General features: G+C 38.0%; 1 protein-coding gene and 1 pseudogene across 2 annotated transcripts in view; both read right to left on the bottom strand.

Annotated features, from left to right (window-relative positions):
* The window catches only part of FGD4 (FYVE, RhoGEF and PH domain containing 4), an 83,992-nt gene that overhangs the window by 43,409 nt on the left and 17,973 nt on the right, over nt 1-22,610 (bottom strand). For both annotated transcript variants that reach the window (XM_016201445.2, XM_016201444.2), the window contains exons 2-3: nt 15,456-15,608; nt 4,632-4,815 (exon numbers count right to left, since the gene is read on the bottom strand). In XM_016201445.2, the coding sequence (XP_016056931.2) occupies nt 4,632-4,815; nt 15,456-15,608 (337 nt within the window). The remainder of the gene's footprint in view (nt 1-4,631; nt 4,816-15,455; nt 15,609-22,610) is intronic.
* On the bottom strand, nt 18,146-18,712 carry LOC107528346 (adenylate kinase isoenzyme 6 pseudogene; annotated as a pseudogene).

The following is a 22,610-nucleotide window of genomic DNA, read 5'->3' on the forward strand; positions in this document are numbered from 1 at the left end:
TAAAGGGTAAAATACAGAGGAAGTGTGAAAACACTGGCATGGGCAAGCTCTAGAATAAAACCAAGTTTATTCTAACGGATATCGAGCGAAGACATTTCCGCACTCTGATGGTTTGAGAAACACAGATAAGAATATTTCAGTGTAGTTTTCAATATCTTGCAATGCTAGTCACACTTAGAGAAACATTTAAGTAAAGACGCTAGGCCTGAACTTCATAAGGTCTGAAACGTTTCCTTGGGCTGTTTATCAATATTGCTAGTTAGTATACAGACTTCAAGATGGGAAATATTTATATTTCATAAAACCATCCTTTACCAAGATTTTTACTTTCTTAACATTTAAAAACAAATACAGTCAACTCTTAATATGCGGACAGGTTGGAAACCAAAAATCACTTTTGTTAGGAAAGTAGAACACACACTCCCAGGAACTTTATCACACATGCTATCGTAGCCTCCTTACTGATCTCTCTGCTCCCACACCTGATCCCCTCTAATCTAGTCTCTCCAAGTTGGTCACAGAGATCAAGCTCTATGTGAGCTTCTCCACAAGCTCAAAGGTAAATCTGGCATCCTGCCCATGGCCCGCGGGATTCTATGTGCTCTGCTAGCCTTGGTGTCACTGAACTCCATTCCTCCTCACTCCCAGTGCTCTTGTCATGCCTGCCTCCTTGCTGTCCCCTGACTCCCAATAAGCACACACACGCATCTAAGGATCTTTGTGCTGCCGTTCTCTGCTCAGGACAACCTTCCCCAAGACATTGGTGTGGCTTACTCCTGCCCATCATGTGGGTTTCTGCTCAGATGTCACCTCCTGGATTGTTCTCTCTATTACAGCACACTCCACCACAAATTACACATCTTATCTTCATCTTTTTAAAGCCCTTATTATTACTTGACATCATTGAGAACCACAATAGTATGATGGAACCTAACTGCCGATATATTACAATGTTCCTACGGAAATATTTGTATAGCATTTTAATCTAGGATTCCAGGGTGGAAAAATTCTGGGCTGCAGTCTTGGAGAGATTCCTACGACCTAAGGAGGAACAAAGACAAATTTAGGCTAATACTCTGTGAGGGTACAGAACGTCCCTGTCTTGTTCTCTGCTTTATCCCCACTTCTCAGCCATATGGAAAGTGCTCAGTAAATACTCGATGAGTAATAAATAACTGGGGTTGTGATGAAGATCATGGCACTCATTCAATATTAGCAGCTAACATTTATTAAGTGCCAGAGCCTACACCAAGCCCTTCACAATGGGTATCTTGTTTTATCTTCATAATATTTCCAAAATAGGGACCCCTTAAATCCAGGCTTTGAAACTTACATAATGTGGCAATGTCGCATGGCTAACAAATGATAAAGCCAGAGTTCAAACCATGAAGTCTAATACCAAATCCCACGGTCTTAACCTCACATTATAATAAATATACTGGACCATGAAGGAGGGAGTAAGGAAGAGGTGAGTAGGCTACATACAAATACGGGAAGACAGCCCAGGACTCCCAGCCTCCTTAGTGCAGGGAGGGGTCATAGGGTAAAGGGAGGTGGGGGGAGGCACAGCACCAAGGGCCATGGACAATGCTGGGATATGTGTCACCACCATCTCCCCTCACTCCCCTCCTCCCAGATACTGCTGATCTGGACTGGAGAATGGAACAGGGAATAGCAACTGACAGCAGGAAAGTAATAAGGGAGGGAAAAAGACATGGTCAAGTACAGCGCCACAGGGGTAAAAAAAAAATTGGTAGGAGAAAATGTCATATATGTAAAAGTTGGAGGTCATCAAAATAAATAAAGGTGACACACTCCATCAATGATAGTTGCCTTCTACAACAATATACCTTTGGCCTAGATAATCTCCCAAACAGTCCTTGGAGAACTGAATTAAACTGTCCTCCTTTGTCTGGCCATCCATAACAGCAACCAGCAACCCATTGGAAAGGCCCTCAGTAGATCCACTGTAACAAATGTTGGGCTTGCTTAGGATTTCTGGAAAGGACTGCTTTGGATGACAGGCAGGAATTTCCTGTAATAAGTGACATCCAGGGGAAATATGGGGGGAATGGGGTAGGGGATGAGGTGGGGGGGCAGATTAGCAAAAGCAGTGGTTGAACCTGTACGTACGAGATTCCTGCTGCTTTGGAGTGAAACAGTTGACTTAGCTGTGTCCTTGGAAAAAAAAAACAATGTTTGGTTTTGTGGGAAAATGTTATTTATTTCTAAAATCCTGAAGTCTTTTATAGGTTAAAAAGACTAGTTTCTCTTACTCTCTCTCAAAAAAAAAAAAAAAGATAAACCACAGTAAAAAATAAAATTTCACTTGCTTCAAGTATATCCTCTAAGTCACTCATCTTAATAAAACAGAGTTACCTAGATTATTGCAAAGAGCGAAACTACGCCACATGAGTAAGGTCTCAACAAGTACAATATGGTCTTCTATGACCCCAATATAATAGACATTGGTTCTTCTTGTCCATCTAGTGTGGGAACTCATAGCCTGCCACATCTCCCTCTAGTCCACAAAGTGCTGGTTTAAGCTATAACAACTGGGGTATAACTTGAGAGCTATATTGCAGGCACATGGACATCATTCAGCAGGAAATATAAAGTTCCCATTCAAGCCCCATAGACCCAATGCAATACTAACCCCTTCAGACATTTTGGGTCAGTTTCTACTGATAACACCTCACTAAGAACATATAGTTATTTTTCATATTGGTGGTGGACTTGGCCACAAGTAACAGTCCTTCACCAGATTTGCCAAAATGCTCACGTGGCATCCTAGCTTCACCTACAACAAATTTATTTTAAATGTCATCAATTACAGCACATCTCTCCTTAGATCCAACCTTCAAGCTTTGCATCAAAATGTGACTTTGAATCTGTGAAGTTTGAAAGAGTAAAAGAAAATTAGCATCACTAAGTGGGAAAACTATGTACCTTTCATGCATGGAGAGGAATGCAAACAGTGGGTTATCAGATTTGTGAAGTTTAGAGGGCTCAATCTTTGGAATACTGACCCACGCAGGGGATTCAGGTTCTGGCATTTACTATGAATGGGCCAGGGGGCCAGGCCTCATTATATTATACAGTCATGGACATGGCCCTGGAAACCTGAAAATATAAGGGGTCGCTCTCTGTGCGATTAAATAAACTTGTCCTGAGAAACAAAAATTTTTTAAGTGGAATTAGATCATTCTAGTAAAGATTACTATAATTTAAGATAACAAAGCTATTAAAAATCCTTCTTCAGAGGGGGAGATGTTGAAACTTAAATATTCATGACTCATGTTCCCACAATTGATTGTGAATGAAAATTAAAGACAGACTTATGAACTAATTTCCTCCAGAACTTGTTACTTAACATAGTCTCATTTTAAGTGAGGGACACTGCAGTTCTGTACTTGGTCACAATTTCCAGAAGATTTTGAAAGTATTTCCAAGCTTTGATTCATTACATACCTAACAATAAATCCTGCAAATAATAAAACCACCTAATGGGAAACCACTCCTACATATTACACTGGAATTAATGGAAATAGGTAACTTCAAGGATGGGAGTAAATTTATATATATTGTTAAATTATATACAGACTTTTGGGTGACATAAAAATAATAAAATGCACCCAGCCGGGCGTGGCTCAGCGGTTGAGCGTTGACCTAGGATCCAGGAGATTGAGGCTCGATTCCCAGTCAGGGCACATGCCCGGGTTGCGGGCTAGATCCCCAGTCAGGTGCATGCAGGAGGCAGCCGATCAATGATGACTTTCTCATCATTGATGTTTCTATCTCTTTTTCTCTCTTCCTCTCTCTGAAATCAATAAAGATATATATATACATATATATTTTTTAATTTTTTAAAAAATGCTTCTCATAAAATTTTTCAAAAATTCTATTTTTTCAATGATGGGAATTCTAAGAAAAAAACAATTGAGAATCATGTAAGTAGAAAAGCAACTTATGTGAGTTTGTTTTTATCTTTAAGAGAGAAATATACATTATCTCACCTATCTTTTTTGAAACATTAGGATTAAAAAATATAAAACTATATCTAATAAGTGCAAGACTGAAACTTAGCCTGAATTTTGTTATTGCCAATATCTCTTCACAACGCCTAGTATATAGAGCAGGGGTGTGGAGAGAGGGGAAACATATACCTGACGGATATAGAAGACCCACATTAAATAAAGTGGGTCAGAAAGAAGCCCACAGAGATGGAACAGGCCCCCTGCAGTCACATTCAGAAACATACAAAGCAAGAAACAGAGATAGAGCCAATCTCCTGCCTTTCCAACCCAGATATATATCCAGGGACCAAGACAGTGACCCCAAGGACGCACACAGGTACAGAGGAAGTGAGAGAGCGTATCTATAGATCTACACAGCACACAATGTGATGAAGAAGCTGGTGACATAAGAGCTGCACATAGACAATGAACAGTAAATGACAATTTATATTAGGGCAAGATTAAATACTTTTAAAATTCACTCTTTCTAAAGGCCTACCAAAGCCAATGGAAGAAGATGTATGTTTGATCTGGAAAACTTATGGCCCTATCATTTTTTTCAGAACTCAGCTTTTGTCTCCCCTTTGCCTTCTCCCATCGTAAATGAGCTCTTACCTGCCTCCTTCAAAGCGACTGATGAGATCTGATATTTTACTGGATTTTTCTTTTGAGACACAAGAAGCAGAGACAGGTTTAACTTCCTCCATCCTGGGTGCTGCACTAGATAAAGCTTTATGCTTAGGGGTTTGGTGTATACTGGACAAAGGTGAATTCTGCAGATGTAATGGCTTTGGAGGCACTGTGGAAAAAGAATTAATAGCATTCAGTATTTCCTTAACAAGACAAAACAAAAAAATCTGGTGTCCTGGGTATATAAACCTTCAGCATTATCAAACTCTTATAAAGAGTTTGTCAGCTCTGTATTAACACTTAACCAAGGGGCCTTTATCTATCTTGGACATTTGCTCTGTGTCCTGTGGAAATTTCATCTCCAAGATTCAAGTGGTTCTTTTAATTTTAGGTCACATTAAACATGGTATTATTAAACACTTAGGGGCCTACACAGGGCTGCTGCGCCACTCTAACACTATTAGAGATAACATAGCAGTTACTTATGTAGTCAGAGAAAAGAAACTAATTCCTGGAGATATACTGCTTGTTACAAAACACATTTTTAATAACAGAGTGAATAACAGATCTACCAGAACACAGACTTAGTAAGCCGAACGTAAAAGGCAACAAAACAAACTACAGTAATGCTGCTTGACTACAGCATCTTCCCAATTAACAAAAGCACCTTATCTCATTTGATCTTAGATAAAAATTATTTACATTATTCATCTCTCAGCTCCATGAGGCTTAGAGAGGTTAAGTGGTAGGCCTGGGGTAACAAGGCTAATCTGATTTTATGACTGGGATCCAGACGCTGGCCCCTTCCATTATCAGCATTGCCCCTCATCATAAATCCAGCAAAAGGGGGATATAGAAGTTCTGCTATTATTGTCTGCTACATTAGTAGCTGGCTTGCATCATTTTACCACAAATTTTCTGCTTATAATAAGACTTTCACTTAATTAAAAGAATAGAAATAGGTCATTTCCTGAAATACTAATGTCTACAGATATTCCCCTAACAGATGAGAAACTCTGTAGATAAGAAAATGTAATAATCCATAAGAGCTTAGTTTACATTCTGGATAAAAGATTATAACATATATATGCTTTTCTTTAACTGATTTTAACAAATCAAATACAATCATATCCTTTAAACAAACAAACAAACAACAAACAAACAACTTTCTCCTGCCCTGGCCAGGTAGCTCAGTTGGTTGGAGTGTCATCCCAAACACCAAAAGGTCGTAGGTTTGATTCCTGATCAGAGCACATACCTAGGTTGCGGGTTAAGTCCCCGGTCAGGGCGCTTATGGGAGGCAACCAATTGATGTTTCTCTCTCGTATCGATGTTTCCCTCTCTCTCTCTAAACATCAATGGAAACATACCCTTGGGTGAGGATTTAAAAAACAAACCTTTTTCCTAACTTCTGGAAGAAGGCTGGGGAATCAAGTCTCTGTCTAATGACATGCCTCATTTTCCCCGAGCTGGTTACCCTAGTTTTCAGTCATGTCATCTCTTTTACAAACTCAGTTAACAACTGGTTGCCTGATGCTCATGGGCCTAGATCTTATCATTTCTGTGCCAGTTATCAATTCGTACAGAGTAGAAACATAAAATGTATATCACAATGAGCTACAAGTGTAACAATTCATCTCGTTCCCTTCCAACACAAATGAGAAGAAAATCCCAATGGAAAAACGACATGCTTCTACTTATAAAAGTGATATTATTTTCCAAGACATGCTTGGGGGAGGGGTTAATATAGTATCTATTGGGAAGGAGGAGGCTTATATAAGTGTGATATTTGTTAACCTTAAGGAAAATTTTCCTGTAAGGAATCCATACATACCAAGATAGTAAACCAGGGCAATACCCCAACAAAAAAAAATAGTATTAACATTAGGAGTTCAACACTCAGAACTAGAATATTCAAAGAAGGAAGTAAATATGCTCTTTATAATTCTGTTTGCAAAGATTATTATAAAATAACTCATCCTAACCTAGCGTTTACTCAGCAAATGTTTCTTATTTATCATGTGCCAGACACTGTTAGATGCTTGAAAGTTTCAAGTAAAATAGTAAGTAGCAGCCAGTCAGGTCCTCAGAGATGACTCCAGCGACCTTTGCCATCTCAATGATGTCTATCTCTTAAACTGTTTCATAACAATGTGTACTTTCCCCCAAAGTGCTTATAATTATTAGTAGTAAGTAGTATTAAATAATAGAGCAGCAATCAAGTATTAAATACATTACAGATGTAAAGCTTTCTCCTCCACGAGGCTGGAGCTCTGTAAGGGTAGGAACACGTCCGTTTTGATCACAACTACGTTTCCAGTGCACAGTGCTTGTGGCACATTTGTGGAATGCATGAGGGAACTAATTAATTGTGTCATCAAGGGGCTCATAGTCTCGAGCGGATATAGGTTAATGATATTGACAAAGGTGGGCATTGGGTACAGAGCTACGTTAGGAGCACAGAAGAGGCATCTATTTTAGCAAGAGAGATGACACAAATGTACAGTAAATCAGTAAGTATACATATATTAAATAAAAGAGCACAAATGCTGCCCTGGCTGGATGGCTCAGTTGGCTGGAGTGTCGTCCCATACGCCAAAGGCTACGGGTTCAATCTCCAGTCGGGGCGCATACAGTGGGGGCAACCGATCGATGTTTCTTTCTCACATCGATGTTTCTCTCTTTTTCTCTCTCTCCCTCTTCCTCTCTCTCTAAAAAATCAATAAAAAACATATCCTCTGGTGAGAATTAAAATAAATTTTTTTAAAAAAGAGCACAAATGCTACAAAAATCTCAAGATGATACATGAATGGCTGAGTGTCAAAAACACTGTCTTAGAAGAAAATAATACACACTTTTCTCAAAAGATATAGCTAAAAAGTGAAAATGATCCTATTGACCAATATCACCCCAATAAATTTAATTTTTTAAAAAGTGAAAATGATTCCTCTCTCTGTCCCTCTCTCTCTATTTCTGATCTTTTTTTTACACTTTGGAGGGTGTAAACATTTTGAAATGTTTTCTGAACATCTCCTAGGTGTCCTATCAGCACCTCCAGTTCATTATGACTAAAACTCAACTTATTACTTCTTTCTCCGGTAGCCCAAAGGATGTGAACAGGAAAAACAGTGTTCCACCACACTAATAATCAGAGAGACGCAAATTAAGTCCACAATATGATACCACTTCAACCCCATCAGAGTAACCAAACATTTTAAATGTGACAATAATACCAAGTGTCAATGAGAATATGAAGCAATGTGAAGTCTCATACATTTTGAAAGTAAATCTAAATTAATATAACCATTAAGAACTCTACATTTCTGCCCTAGCCAGTTCAGCTCAGTGGTTACAGTGCTGGCCTGAGGACTAAAGGGCCCCAAGTTCAATTCCGGCCAAGGGCATGTGCCTCAGTTGCAGGCTCGATCCCCACCCTGGGTAGGGTTGGGTGCAGGAGGTAACCGATCAATGTGTCTCTCTCACATCGATGTTTCTCTCTCTCTCTCTCTCTCTCTCCTCCTCCCTTTCCACTCTCTCTGAAAAGCAATTGAAAACAAATATCCTCAGGTGAGGATTTAAAAAAAAAAGAACTCGACATCTCCAAAATACATATCCTAGAGAAATCTTACACATCTATACTATAGGATTTTAAAAAAACATTTATTGACTGAATTGAGAGAGAGAGAAACAGAGAGAGAAAGGGAGAGAAACATCGATTTGCTCCAGTTATTTAAAAGCTCTCATTGGTTGACCCTCGTATGTGCCCTGACTGGGGATCGAACCCGCAACCTTGGCGTATCCATATGATGCTCTAACCAACCGAGCTACCCACCCAGGCTGTTAAGGGTTGTTTTTTATTTTGTTTTGTTTTTTAAGTTTACTTTTTCATTAATTCAACAAATATTTATTGAATACCTATCAAGTTCTATGCGCTTGATTATATTAATAAAAAAAAAGGAAAAACAAAAACTATAGCAAGTAAACCATGTATCAGAAGGTGATAAGTGCTAAGAGAAAATGGGGGGGGGCAGGAGTTAAAAGAATAAGATAGAAGGGATCTGGGGTGCAGGAAGTGGGGGAGGAGGGAAGGGCAGATTGCAGTATTGAGTAGGGTGTGCAAAGCGGGCCTCTCTAAGAAATTCTGACTGGACTGAGACTTGATGAAGCTGAGGGGCTCATTTGCAGAAGAGTTTCCATCATGCAGAGCAAAAGCTAGACATGGACGGAGGCCAATGTACCTGGACCCAAAGGAGCAGGCACACAAGAGCAGGTATTGAGATCAGAGGCAGGGCCTGATAAAGTACAGCCTTCTACGGATTTTGAAATGCATGAAATGAGAAGTCGCTGCAGAGTCCTGACCACAGGGGTGACATATGACATAAATTCCATGGCCTCACCCTGGCCACTGTGTTGAGAATTTAGGGGGCGGGGAGAAGTAGAAGAGTTAGGTTATTGTGAAAACTCAGGCAGGAGATAATGGTGTTTAGAAGAAAATAATGAGCTGGTTGGATTCCAGGTAGATTTCAAAAGTAGATTTCTTGGTAGATTAGATGTGATGTATGAGAGAAAAAGCGAGGAGTCAGAGATGACTCTGAGACCTTTGTCCTGAACAACTGGAAGGATGGAATTGTCATCAACTGACACATAGTAAAACAATTTTAGGAGGAAGGATCAATAGGACATTTTTGGACATGCTAAGTTTGAAATATCTAGATGACTATAAGTAAAATGGGCTCTATGACAGCCAATTTTACAGACAGTAAATAGAACAAAACAATTTAATCATTCAAAAACTTCCAACTAAGCAAAGTATTTATGAAGAATGAGACACTAATTGCAGTTTAAGTTTGGGGATGTCCACTATATTTTTAAAAACGTGTTTTTATTGATTTTAGAGAGAGTAGAAGGGAAAAGTAGAGAGAAACATTGATGAGAGAGAAAAACATTGATCAACTGCCTCTGGCATGCCCCGGGGCATTTGCCCCAACTGGAAATGGAACCAGTGACCTCTCTCCATGCATGGGACCACATTCAGCCAACTGAGCCAAACTGGCCAAGGCGAGTATGCCCACTACATTTTGATTGCTTTTATTTTACTATGAAAAACAATAGCTGGCTATATATTAATGCATTATAAATTTATAACATTATCCTTAAGAATTGAACATTCCACATAGAATGCTTTACTTTAGAAGCAAATGAAATAGGTTTGAGCACTTTAAATATACTTAAATTATTCAAACAGAGAACCCAGAAATTGACCCATGCCATTATAGTCAATTAATATTTGACAAAGGAGGCAAGAACATACAATGGAGGAAAGACAGTCTTTTCAATAAATGGTGTTGGAAAAATTGGACAGATACATGCAAAAAAAAGAAGCTGGACCACCAAATTACACCATACACAAAAGTAAATTCAAAATGGATAAAAGAGTTAAATGTAAGGCATAAAACCATAAAAATCCTAGAGGAAAACATAAGCAGTAAAATCTCAGACACCTGTCACAGCAATATGTTTGCTGATACATCTCCTAGGGCCAGAGAAACTAAGGAGAAAATAAACAAATGGGACTGTATCAAAATAAAAAGCTTCTGCACAGCAAAGGAAACCATCATCAATACGAAAAGGGAGCCCACTGTATGGGAGAACATATTTGCCAATGACACATTGGATAAAGGGTTAATATCCAAAATATATAAGGAACTTATACAACTTAACAAAAGGAAGACAAACAACCCAATTAAAAATGGGCAAAGGACCTAAATAGACACTTCTCCAAAGAGGACATACAAATGGCTAAGAGACATATGAAAAAATGCTCAACATCGCTAATCATCAGAGAGACACAAATTAAAACCACAATGAGGTATCACTTCACACCTGTCAGAATGGCTGCCATCAAGAAGTCAAAGAACTACAAGTGCTGGCGAGGGTGTGGAGAAAGGGGAACCTAGTACACTGCTGATGGGAATGTAGACTGGTGCAGCCACTATGGAAAGCAATATGGAGGTTCCTCAAAAGATTAAAAATTGACCTGCCATTTGACTCAGTGATCCCACTTCTGGGAATATATCCTAAGGAACCTCAAACACCAATCGCAAAGAACTTATGCACCCCTATGTTCATAGCAGTACAATTCACAATAGCTAAGATCTGGAAACAGCCCAAGTGCCCATCAGTAGATGAGTGGATAAAAAAGCTGTGGGACATTCACACCATGGAATACTATGCAGCTGTGAAGAGGAAGGACCTTTGGGCCTTTGGTACAGCATGGAGGGAACTAGAGAGTATTATGCTAAGTGAAATAAGCCAGTCAGAGAAAGATAAGTACCACATGATCGCACTTATATGTGGAATATAATAAACAAAAGAAACTGATGAACAAAGTGGATCCAGTAACACAGAAGCTTGGAAAAACTGAGGGATTTCAGAGGGAAGGCAGGGAGAGGGGTGTGGGTGGGGAGAGATTAATCAAGGAACGTGCATGTTTATGGGCACGGCCCATGGATGGGGACATTGTTTTGGGGAGGGCCTGGGGGGTGGGATGAACGTGGGGTGGAGGGAATCAGTGGGGTTAAAAGGGGGACATCGGTAATGGTCTCAACAATACAGATAAAGAAACATTAAAAATTAAAAAATAAATAAATAAATATACTTAAATTATTCAAACAATAATGTGGCTTTCCAAGCTCATGAAACTTTTCTAAACATTTAGGTATAATGATAGAGAAGTGATAGTATATGGGTTTTATCAAAATAGTTAACTATGGAGAATGTTGTGGATCAAAGCTCTTAAGAGAAAAAGAACTATTAGCTTTAATTGCTAAGAAAGTTATTTTGAGTCATGTCTAGCATGGCAGGAAATAGGCAAATTTTAAAAGTGGTGAACCAGAAGAAAGACTTACATTTGAAGTTGCTCTGTAATTTATTTGTTTGACTGATAGGATTGGTATGAATTGAATAAACCATTGTTTTCCAAGCCTTCGGGTGTTTTCCAAGGCTGAGGGAAAACAAGCCCAAACTATTGAAGGAACTCATTTTTAAATCTGCAGGCTCCAATTTAGAGTCAAATTGCAAGCTTATCTAATCACTAATCTAAAATTTAGCTCTTTTTTCCTTTTAATTCTTCAAAAGTACTTACTTATTGATAATTAATAAACATAAACCAGATGTTATTCCAGACACATTACTACATAAACACTACTAATAAAGTTACTCAATATTATCTCTACTTTTAAAAATCACCACAATAGCCCAGCAGGTGTTGTTCAGTGGTTGCACATGAACCCATGCACGAAGAGGTCACTGGTTCAATTCTTAGTCAGGGCCTATTTCTGCATTTCAGGCTTGATACCCTGCAGGGGGTGTGCAGGAGGCAGCCAATCGACATTGATGTTTCTCTCTCATTAATGTTTCTATCTCTCTCTCTCCCTTCCTTTCTAAAATCAATAAAAACATATTAAATTTTTTAAATTACTATAATAAATTATAGCTATGATCTTATTAGTGTTTCACATGAGAAACAAGATTTAATTATTGGCTGTTCTTAGCATCTAGATTAGAGTTGCACAAACTATTGACATTTCAGGTTGGATAATTCTTTAGGACAGAGGTAGAGGAACTGACCTGGGTCTTGTAGGATGTCGAACAGCATCCCTAGCCTCTATTTAGCAGACGCCAGTAGCAACTCCCACAAATTGTATCAAGCAAAAACAATACCAATGGGGGGTTGCCTCCAGTTGAGAACCACTGATCTAGACTAAGAGCCTTAAATTAAATTAAAATTACATAATGAACCTGAAGCTTCATCAGCCTCACCAATCATAACTTGTAAGGATTTGCAATATAGTGAAAACACAGGTGTCGGTGTGGTAATCCCTTCATCTGCACAGGAAATGCCATCAGCATCCCCTTCTTTTTTCCGCCTTGGTTTGGATGTTTTTAAGGGTTTGGAGAAATGAAAAGTAGCTTCCTTTCACTAGAGGGTGCGGGAACACAGATTAGCGGTTGATAAGTCAATAAGTAGTGCCCAATCTATTTGGCAGCTGATCTCACAATGCCAAGACATATCCTCACTTCAGGGAGTTTGGTCTCCATATGGCTCACATTCTAAGTTGTAAACAAAAAATAGCAGAAACAAAGAAAGTGGAGGAAATGTGGTGATAAAGCAGGGATTCATTCAACAAGTATTGATGAAGACCTGCTATGCTATGTGGTAGGCATGGGGGATGCAGTAGAGCAAAAGGCAGGGAAGAAATTCAACGCAGATGAGTAAAATGTATAGTAGGTTAGACTTTAATAAAAGAGAAAATAAGTAGGGATGGGGAAATAATGAAATGTCAGAGTGAAGGTGGAGTTAAAATTTTAACCAGGGGGCCAGGAAAGAGTCCAAAATGAGTGAGAATACATATATATATTATATATATATAATATATATAATATATATATCCCTTTGCGGTCATTTGTCTACTCTCAGCCACCAAAGCTTTTTTACCGTTCGGGTCGTATGTCTGCTCTCAGCCACCACAGCAAGGAACCGTACGAATCTTAACTCTATTCATTCATGTATCAGTTCATAATTTCTCTGAAAGCTCTTAATTCTGACCAGTACGACACCCATGTCCAAATTTAATACGACCGCAAAGGGATATATATATATATATATAATATATATATAATTTTTACTGATTTGAGAGAGAGAGAGAGGAATGGAGAAAGAAAAGGGAGAGAGAGAAGGAGAGAGAGAGAAACATCAATTTGTTGCTCCACTTATTTATGCATCCATTGGTTGGTTCTTGTATGTTCCCTTATGGGAGATCAAACCCACAACCTTGGCATATCAGGAAGATGCTCTAACCAACTGAGCTACCTGGCCGGGTCAAGAATATTTTTAAAAAGAATTATAAAGTACTTATTTAGTTTATTGTATACAGTCATAAACTGTATAACATTTTGGTCAATGAGGGACCAAATACACGACTGTAGTCCCTTTTAAAATTATAATGGAGCTGAACAATTCCTATTGCCCAGTGACTATTGCCATCATAGGTGATGCTGGTGTAAACAAATGTACTGTATTGCCAGTCATGTAACAGTATAACACATACAATTATGTACAGTACATAATGCTCAATAATGGTAATAAACACCTATGTAACTGGTTTATGCATTTACTATACTATACTTTTCATCATTATGTTAGAGTGTACTCTTCATACTTACAAGTTGACTATATTTGGAGTTATGTAACATCATACATATGAGCACGCGTTCAAAATAGGAAGTAAATATATATTTACGTAGCAATACATTAACTTCAATAAACTACAAACAGCAAAAGCAAGGTTAAATATTGTCTCCCTGAAGAATATGATTATTTCAGGACATGGTAGCTCAGGAAGGACACTGCACTGATTTATCTCAGTGAACTATGAAAAACAATGAGGTAATGTAAAGATGCGTCCCAAAAAAGGCTTTATAAATAATGAAATTCTTGCTTTTGATCTGGGAAATTACATAAAATTAAATTCCATTCATTTTTTATATTCTTACCCCATTTGATCTTTGTCAGTTCAGGTTTAATAAGCAAGATGGAATTTTGTACTTTGCAAATAAATGGCTTAATTAAATCATGATAAAAAATGTCTATATTCATATTCACATCACAATGTTTTGTAGGGATGAGTATGGCCAAAAGAAAGGTTATAAACTCATGAATAGGCTATTCATTTGAATTATCAATTTTTTCACCTTACTTTATAGCCATACCTCATACCACCAATATAGCTAGTAGTGAAAACAAAAGAAAAATACCCCATAATGTGGAAGACCCCATTTTAAATCCTTTTAAGGCTCTCATTCAGAAATCCTTAAAACATAAGAACTTTCGAGAATAACACTAGCTCTTTTATAATGCATTCTCTATAACACTGTTTTTCTTTGCAAGAACAGGAAAGAGACCAAAGTAAATACAAAATAAATTAAATCGAAGTGGATTTTTCCAAAGTATAGTAATATTACAAATGCCCAGTTTGTTTCTTGGCTGAATGTTGAGCATTCAGTGTAAATAAAAACCTGTTAAGAAGAAACTACACATTAAACCCTAGTGGAGCTTAGCTTTATATTACATTTCAAAGGGCCTTGCTATCATCAAAATTATAACTTTTTGCTTCTCAAAGTTAATACCCAGCTCACTAGAAATTTATTTGTAAAAAGAAACGGTCACTGAGCAAACCCACTATTATAACTCTTTTACTACTTGTTGGCTACTCCATTCTTGAACCATTTATTTTTAATTTCTATGGATGACTTTATTAAAAAGGCTTTTCAAGCCCAGGTTCCTTACTATTGTAAAGGCACCTTCTTACTAAGTACATTAGGTACTGTTTTAGAATGATCTGTTTCACAGATCCTCTGACATTTAGCAAGTCATGAGAACTGCTGACAGTCCTTCTAAACACACATTCCTTTGTCATGCATTTCTTACGCAAACAGTAAGTTAGGCCCTGTGCTAAGTCAGGCATAATGCATGAACAGACCACAGTCCCCTTAAGGGGACATGCAAACAATTTCTGAAACATGAAAAGAACTAGGACAGAGAAATGTATAAGGTGTTCTAAGAGCAGAGCAAAGAGCCAACTCTGTCCAAGAAGGTTCACAGAGTGACTTTTCTCCTGAAAAAAATAAATGCACTCAAGTCCTCCCACTTATAGCTTAAAACTCTTCCCCCGTGGCCACCATTCTTCTGGGTAGCCTTCGCTGAAGCACAATGTACCCAACCTGTTCAAAGAACCCCAACTGGCGTACCTTGTGGCTTTGGACTTGCAGCTGTGTGTTTTGCTGGCGTTTTTCCATTTATTCCCTGAGCCTCTTCATCAGATTCCTTCTGATCAATCAGTTCAGTTGTGCCGCTTTTGAAAAAGGGTGGAACGATAGTGACCTTTGGACAGGTACTGCTGCCTGGGAGAGTTCAAAGAGAAAGGACAGGTAAATGCGGAGGCAGAGCACAACCAGGTCTCATGACTTCATTTCTTCTGGCCCCATAAAACAAAAACAATCACAGTTACAAAACTAAGCATAGAAGTACTTTTCCCACGTGTGCTGACCTTGCGCGCGCGCGCACACACACACACACACACACACACACACACACACACACACACACACACACACACGGGCTCGCAGCCCGCCCGCGCTCACTCTCTCTCTCCCTCTCTCTCTCTCAAGCCCTTTCCTTGCAGGGCCACAAAAAAAGCATAACGCAGCTGCTATGATGTAGACGAAGCAGGCTAAGGAGAGAGCAGAGGGCCCGCACTAATCTGTTAAAAGCGTTCCTTTCCAGCGTGCAGTCCGTGAGCAACTCAAAAGAACAAAGCAGGAGAGCACCCACCTGACAGCTGACTACAGACTCTGAGAATGAGGAGAACTGCTTGACTAGAAATCAGCAAATACACACACACTCACTCGCTAGCTTATTCGACTCCACATCAGCGTATATAAGCTAATACCCATGTTTTCCCCCCAAATAGGGAGATTATATGGAGAACCCTGTCTTATATTTACAACTCAAACCCCCCAAATATGCTTTAAAACAATGAAATACATCATGAGAGATAAAATATAAATTTTTGTTTGATTTCTGACGTAGAAGTGAAATGTTGAACTTCAGAGACTTTTTAACCTATGCCAATGTTTACTCTCTATCCTCATATTAAATTTCCCTTTCTTCGAGTTGACATGGTAATATTAATAACAGATTGGACCTTGCTTAGGAGAAAATAAAATGTCTACCAGGGAACTCACTATCACTAAATAAAAACATGCCATTTCAGAAACTGTGATTTGGTTAAAAACAAAGTGTTTCAATTTTACAGAACCTAAATGTCTATAAAAAGAGAACTATTCAAGATAAAAAGCATTATTCAAAACAAAAAAGCAAATAAAACCCAATCAACCTTCTAGTGAGTAAAAAAAAAATTTCTTTTATTTCAATTTATCGTTAAATAATATTAAAAACCACACTACTGCTTTCTTGTCTGTGCTCCCTTTAAAATTTATCTTGGTAACACCAATTTTAGAGGAGGCCAAGAGTTCTAGGTATTATCTGAGACGTTCTGAGAGACCCAGCACTAAAACAAATGCAGAAAGTTTTCGTCAGACACCAACCATTCTGCTAAAGCAGGCTGCCAGCTGGGTTTAGTATTTAGCCAAATATGACAAAGGCCTTGAATGTAAGATGTAGGGAAAATTATTTCACAGCGCATTACTAAAATTGTAAACAGAAGAAATAGAAGTGCAAATCTTTAAATGTGTGACCTTGTCTACCTTCTTAGAAAAACTGTGGGAAGTAGGCAAAACATATCCGTAAATCTGCAGTATATCATCCAAATCATTAGTGAGTCTTTGAGGGGCATGAGCACGTTTGTTCCACAGTGATCCCAAGAATGCTTTGGTAATCCTACAGGCCACCTGCTGGGGTGTAGTGAAGGGCGGCATGAACAGTGAAAACCCAGAGCCCAACTACAAAATCAGAGGCAGAAACTAATGTGACTGTAAAAAAAAAAAAAAATGAGACCCTATGAAAGCAAGAATGCAGCTTTAGAGACAATTTATAGCAACAAAACTATAAAAAGTGGGCGGCTAATGGGTTAAATAAGAAAACAAACTGAATCTTACAAAAACAGATCATCACTATTACTACTAAAAGAAAAAACTACTTTAACATGAGCATATTTAGAAACAAATCATGTCTTAAATCATTTAAATTGAAAACTAGTTACTTAATTTCTAGATGACAAACTCTGAGGTAATGATGAGTTTAACAAGTATATTTATTAGAGAGTATCTCACACGAATGTGCTGAAAAGCCTATAGTGAGAGATGAACTACAAATCAATTTTCTTATAAAGCCATTAAACTCATGATTACAATTCTTTTGTTTGTGACAATAAACCCACAGCCAGAAACTTCGTATGAGATTACTGTTTAAAATCAGTCTCCAAATTATCACAAAGCATTGAAAATATGGTAAAACAAAAAACAAAAACAATAAACAAAAAACAAAACAGGCCCTGGCCGGGTAGCTCAGTTGGTTGGAGCACCGTCATCCTGATACACCAAGGTTGTGGGTTCGATCTCTGGGGTAAGGGCACACACAAGAATCGACCAATTAATGAATGCAAGAATAAGTAGAACAACAAATAATAACAGAAAAGTTTTTAAAAAAATTTTTAGACTTTACTTTTATTTTCAGAGATCATATTCATCTCCCTCTGTAATAGAAGATTCTGCATCCACCCACTTGGTCCTATTTATTTATTCCTTAGCAACTGAAGCATTAAACGATGATAGTTTTTATTCTCAGTCTTTAATAACATTATATTCATTATACCTGAGATTGTTTAGTTTTCTCATGGAAAATAAAAACAAAAACACCCAAACACAAAACGTTATACTATCGACCTACTAGTTCTGTAGCACAATTTTAATGAAGAGTTTTACTGATAATTGGACAATTTATATGATATGGGCAGAGAAATATTAAGAGTGATTATAAAGTGGCCAGTCCTATAAGGCTCAATCCACTTCAATAACTGATGGACACTGTCCTCTAGGTCTGGTTTAGTGCTGGGCAGCTGATGCACTATTTCTTCCTTATAGGATGAAATTTTCATAAAGAATATGAAAAATTTCACATTGAATGTTACCTTTTAGTTTCTTCTCATTATAACCCCTTGTTTCAAGCCTTTTGTACAATATACTGTCATCTGGTTTCAGCACAAAAACTATATGAAACCAGTGTTCAGGGAAGAAATCACAACCGTGGTCATCAATGATGGTTCGACCTTCCCTCATTTGGTTTTCTAACTCACCAACTACTCTATCTTCATCTAAAATGGGACAATCATACTCTTCATCTCAGCCATCATCACATAACTGCCTTTCTCCAGCTAAATCACCCACATTAATGTACTTCCGTCCTGATCTTGATGCAAGTTTTTTTTGCCTAGCGTGGTTTTTTCCACCCCTGGTATACCCATGAGCAAGATGTTAGGAAGCAACATGGTCCTCAGAGAGATGGCTCTAGAAAACACATTTTTAAATGGTTGGTTTGTGCTTTTTTTTATTTTTTATTTTTATTTTTTAAAGCAATGACAAATATGCAACAGAAACCATGTATGGCTGCAAAACTAAAAATATTTACTATCTGGCCCCTTACAGGAAAGTCAGCTGACCAGTGATCTAGGTCAAACATATAAGGTAAAGGAAGTTTACCTAAAAGCTGCACCATTTCACTAAATACTTTATTTTCCAACATCTTGGATACTCACAATAAAAAGTTAAACTTCTTTTTTCTTGTTTACGACTGACTTGGCCTACTCACACTTGGAGACAGTTCGTTTTTTGGATGCCAGTTGCATAACAGAAAATTGAAACCGAAATTGTAACCAGATGGTCCACCCATTCAAGAAAATTTATATTAACTATAGAGGCTTTTGGGTTCCAATTTACCAAGAAGAACCAGAAGGAGTGATTAAACTGTTATCTTGGGCACAGATATAACTAGTCACATTATATTAGCATGGGAAGGGGGTCCTATTTAAATACTGTTTTAATGACTAGTAATCTTTTTTAGCCACTGGCCCGAACCATTTGGAATTCCTCTGTCTTTGGATTACTCACTTAAGCTTTTTGAGTCTTATCTCCTGCAAGGAATGTCTAGACATAATGCTAACTGTAGGGGCTCCTCAGATATTCTCAATTAATCCCGCCTCATCTTTGACTGCCTAAGGCTCCCTGTTCCAACTGAAGCGGTTGCCAACCCCTAAGACTTAACTTTCATTTATCTGTCTTCTTTTGCAGGGCACTTGTGAGTGGCAGATAATGCTTCTAATGGGTTTAGGGTGACTTTGCCTTCTGTTTCCAAAACTTTGTGTTGGACTGTTATGTTTTGCCAAATCATTCTTGAACGGCTCTTTCACATTTTAAGGCTGGACTTACTTTTTGGCCATCCCTTCCAAAGCAAGATCCACTCAGTTCTTGGGTTCTTCAGGCCTAATCTCTTGCCATGGTATCCAAGTCCTCAGATCGCATCTTTATGGCCTTCCTACGGCCGTGTCTATACCGCCGCATCCATCCATAACATCTCTCCCAACTGCACCAAGTCTCTAGCTCAAAAGATCTCAACAGACCCCACCCCTTGGGACAAGAAAATCTCTTGGATCTAAGAAGACAGAAGTCATTTTCTAAGAGTGACAATCTTTTTAGGGGAACATTGTCCAGAAGTAAGAAGATACTTTAAAAAAGAAAACAACTTTATTTTGAAATAATTTTAGATCTACATAAGAATTGCACCCAGGTTCCTGACTTACCATGTTACAAAAACATGATATATTATCAACAGCAAGAATTTAATAGTGGTACAACACTAAACCACAAATTTCATTCAGATTTCACCAATTTTTCCACACACATCCTTTTTCTGCTGCATTTAGTTTTTGTTGTGTCCCTTGGTGCACTCCAATCTGTGAGTTACTCTGTCCTTGGGTGTCTTGCATGACCTTGGAACTTTTGAAGGTCAGGCATTCTGTAGGAAGTCCCTCAACTTGGGCATATACAAACAATGAATATTATTCAGCCTTAAAAAGTAAGGAAAGTCTGACGCATGCTACAACATGGTTGACACTAAGTGAAACAAGCCAGTCAGGAAACACAAATACTGTATAATTCCACTTATATGAAGTACATGGAGTAGTCAGAATCAGAGACAGAGAGCAAAATGGTGGTTGCCAGGGAGTAAGGGGATGAGAGAATGGAAAGTTATTGTTTAATGCGTAGAGTTTAACCTTTGTAAGAAAAAAAAAGCTTCAATTTTGCAAGACAGATGGTGATCATGGTAGAATGCGAATGTGCTTATGCCAATGAACTGTACACTTAAAATGGTTAAGACAGTCAATTCTGCTGTGCATTTTAACATAATTTAAAAATTTCTAAATTAAAGCAAGCACCTCTCTTGCTTAGTGAAGAAAAAGAATATTACTACATTCAGTTCCTACTTAGCATCTCCTCCAGCGTGTCTACAAGTTACCTCACACTCAACATACCCACATGTGACTCTCATCTCCCAACTCTCACCCCAAACCAACAACCTTTACCATCTTCTCCATCTCAGTTAATGGCAACCTCACCTATGCCTTAGGGCAACAAGACTGTGAGCATCCTCAGGTCCTCTCTGTTTCTCCACATCTTACTCATCAAGAAATTCTGCTGACTCTACCATCTGCCAGCACCACCTCCACTGCTGCTACTATTTTGGCCCAAATTTCCATAATCTTTAACTAGATTTCATCAGGACCCTCCACCTGGTCTCCTTCCTTCTATCTTTGTCCCCAGTACAATCCACATTTCCTACCAGGACCAGAGAGATCCCTTTTATAACCTGTCAGATCACATCACCCTGTGCTTAAAATTCTCCGATGGCTCTCTATTTTACTCAGAGTAAAAACTCAGCTCTTTACAGTGACTGACAGGCTCTATATCATCTGGTACTAGTGCTAGTATTGTCCCCTTGCTCACTCCACTCAGTCATCTGGGTTTCCTTGCTGTTCCCCAAACAGGCCAAGCACACCTTAGGGCCTTTGGTCTAGCTGCTGTCAATATGAGGAGCCTGACAACTCTAAAATATGTGCTACTCTTGCCATGTTTTACAGTTTATTTTTTCCAAAGCATTTACCACTTTCTAACTAACTATATTACTTTGTTTGTTGTTTATTGTCCATCTCCTCTGGTTATAATGTAAGCTCTGGGATGGCAATAATCTTTGTTTCCTGATGTACTCCAGGGGCATCACCTATCGCATAGTAGATGTTCAATAAACATTTGTTGAACAAATAAATTCTATACCTTAGGCAAGTATCTCTTCATTTGCCTACATTCTTAGTTGCTATCTCATGAGAGATGTTTTCTAAATTCTAACAATAAGGAAATATATATGTTTTAGAGCACATTCTATACAAAATTTCAAACATTTCCATTCTTATCTAAATTTCAAAACATTCAAGGTTATTTATACACAAATTGTAAATATCTAGGAAAACACGTGTATCCAAGTAATCTTCCTTGCAACTCAGATTTCTAAACATTAGAAATTCTGAAATCCATGTTTGTCTTGAAAAAAATGGCAGCAGCCCAAAATCCCAACAACTGACTGAAAAGTTTCCATTTATAATCTAATTTTACTTATATTTACTCACTTCACTAACTAAAATTTTGTACAAGCTGCCAATGTTTCAGGCTCATCATCTAATGCTACCTAAGTTTATAAAATGTTATACTGTCAAGAAAAGCTGATTGCCGGGAGTCTTTAAAGTTCAAAAGCAATATGAACTCAAAAGAAGCCTTGAAAGTAGGTAGCTAGATATTAGATATTTTTAAATGTCCCACAGCTGGAGAACACAATGAAGTATGTAAAAAGTAACTGTTACTATTGTAGCACTCCTAAGGAAATGCAACAATGTATAAAATGAGATAAAAGAAATGTGCAGCCTCCAAAAAACAAAATTTGTTTTTGTTTTAAAACTAGAAATATTTGATTTTCCTGAAATATAAAACATGTTCCATAATTGTTTACTAAATAATTTGTTTTTGCTACCCTGAAAGGATAAAGAGGATAACAAAATTTCTAAAGAATGCTATTGTTTGTGGCCCCTTAAAAGTTAGAATTCTGTTAGATGAACTGAATCGAAACAACTTTCATTAGGCCTGTCAAAATTCTAGTTTTGAGTTGGCACTCAGAGATGAGGCTCGTGGCCATACAGCCTGTTATGTAGGAGACTGCATATATCACTACAATTTGAATCTGGACTTAGGGGTCCCAATCCCTGCTCCTCACGTTCAGGGTGACCATTTGCTAGGCGCCATGAATTCCTGCATAGGACGTGTGGAAAGTGCGCATCCCACGAT

The sequence above is a fragment of the Miniopterus natalensis genome, chromosome 2 (assembly GCF_054644295.1).
Source record: "Miniopterus natalensis isolate mMinNat1 chromosome 2, mMinNat1.hap1, whole genome shotgun sequence".
NCBI classification, from domain to species: Eukaryota; Metazoa; Chordata; class Mammalia; order Chiroptera; family Miniopteridae; genus Miniopterus; species Miniopterus natalensis.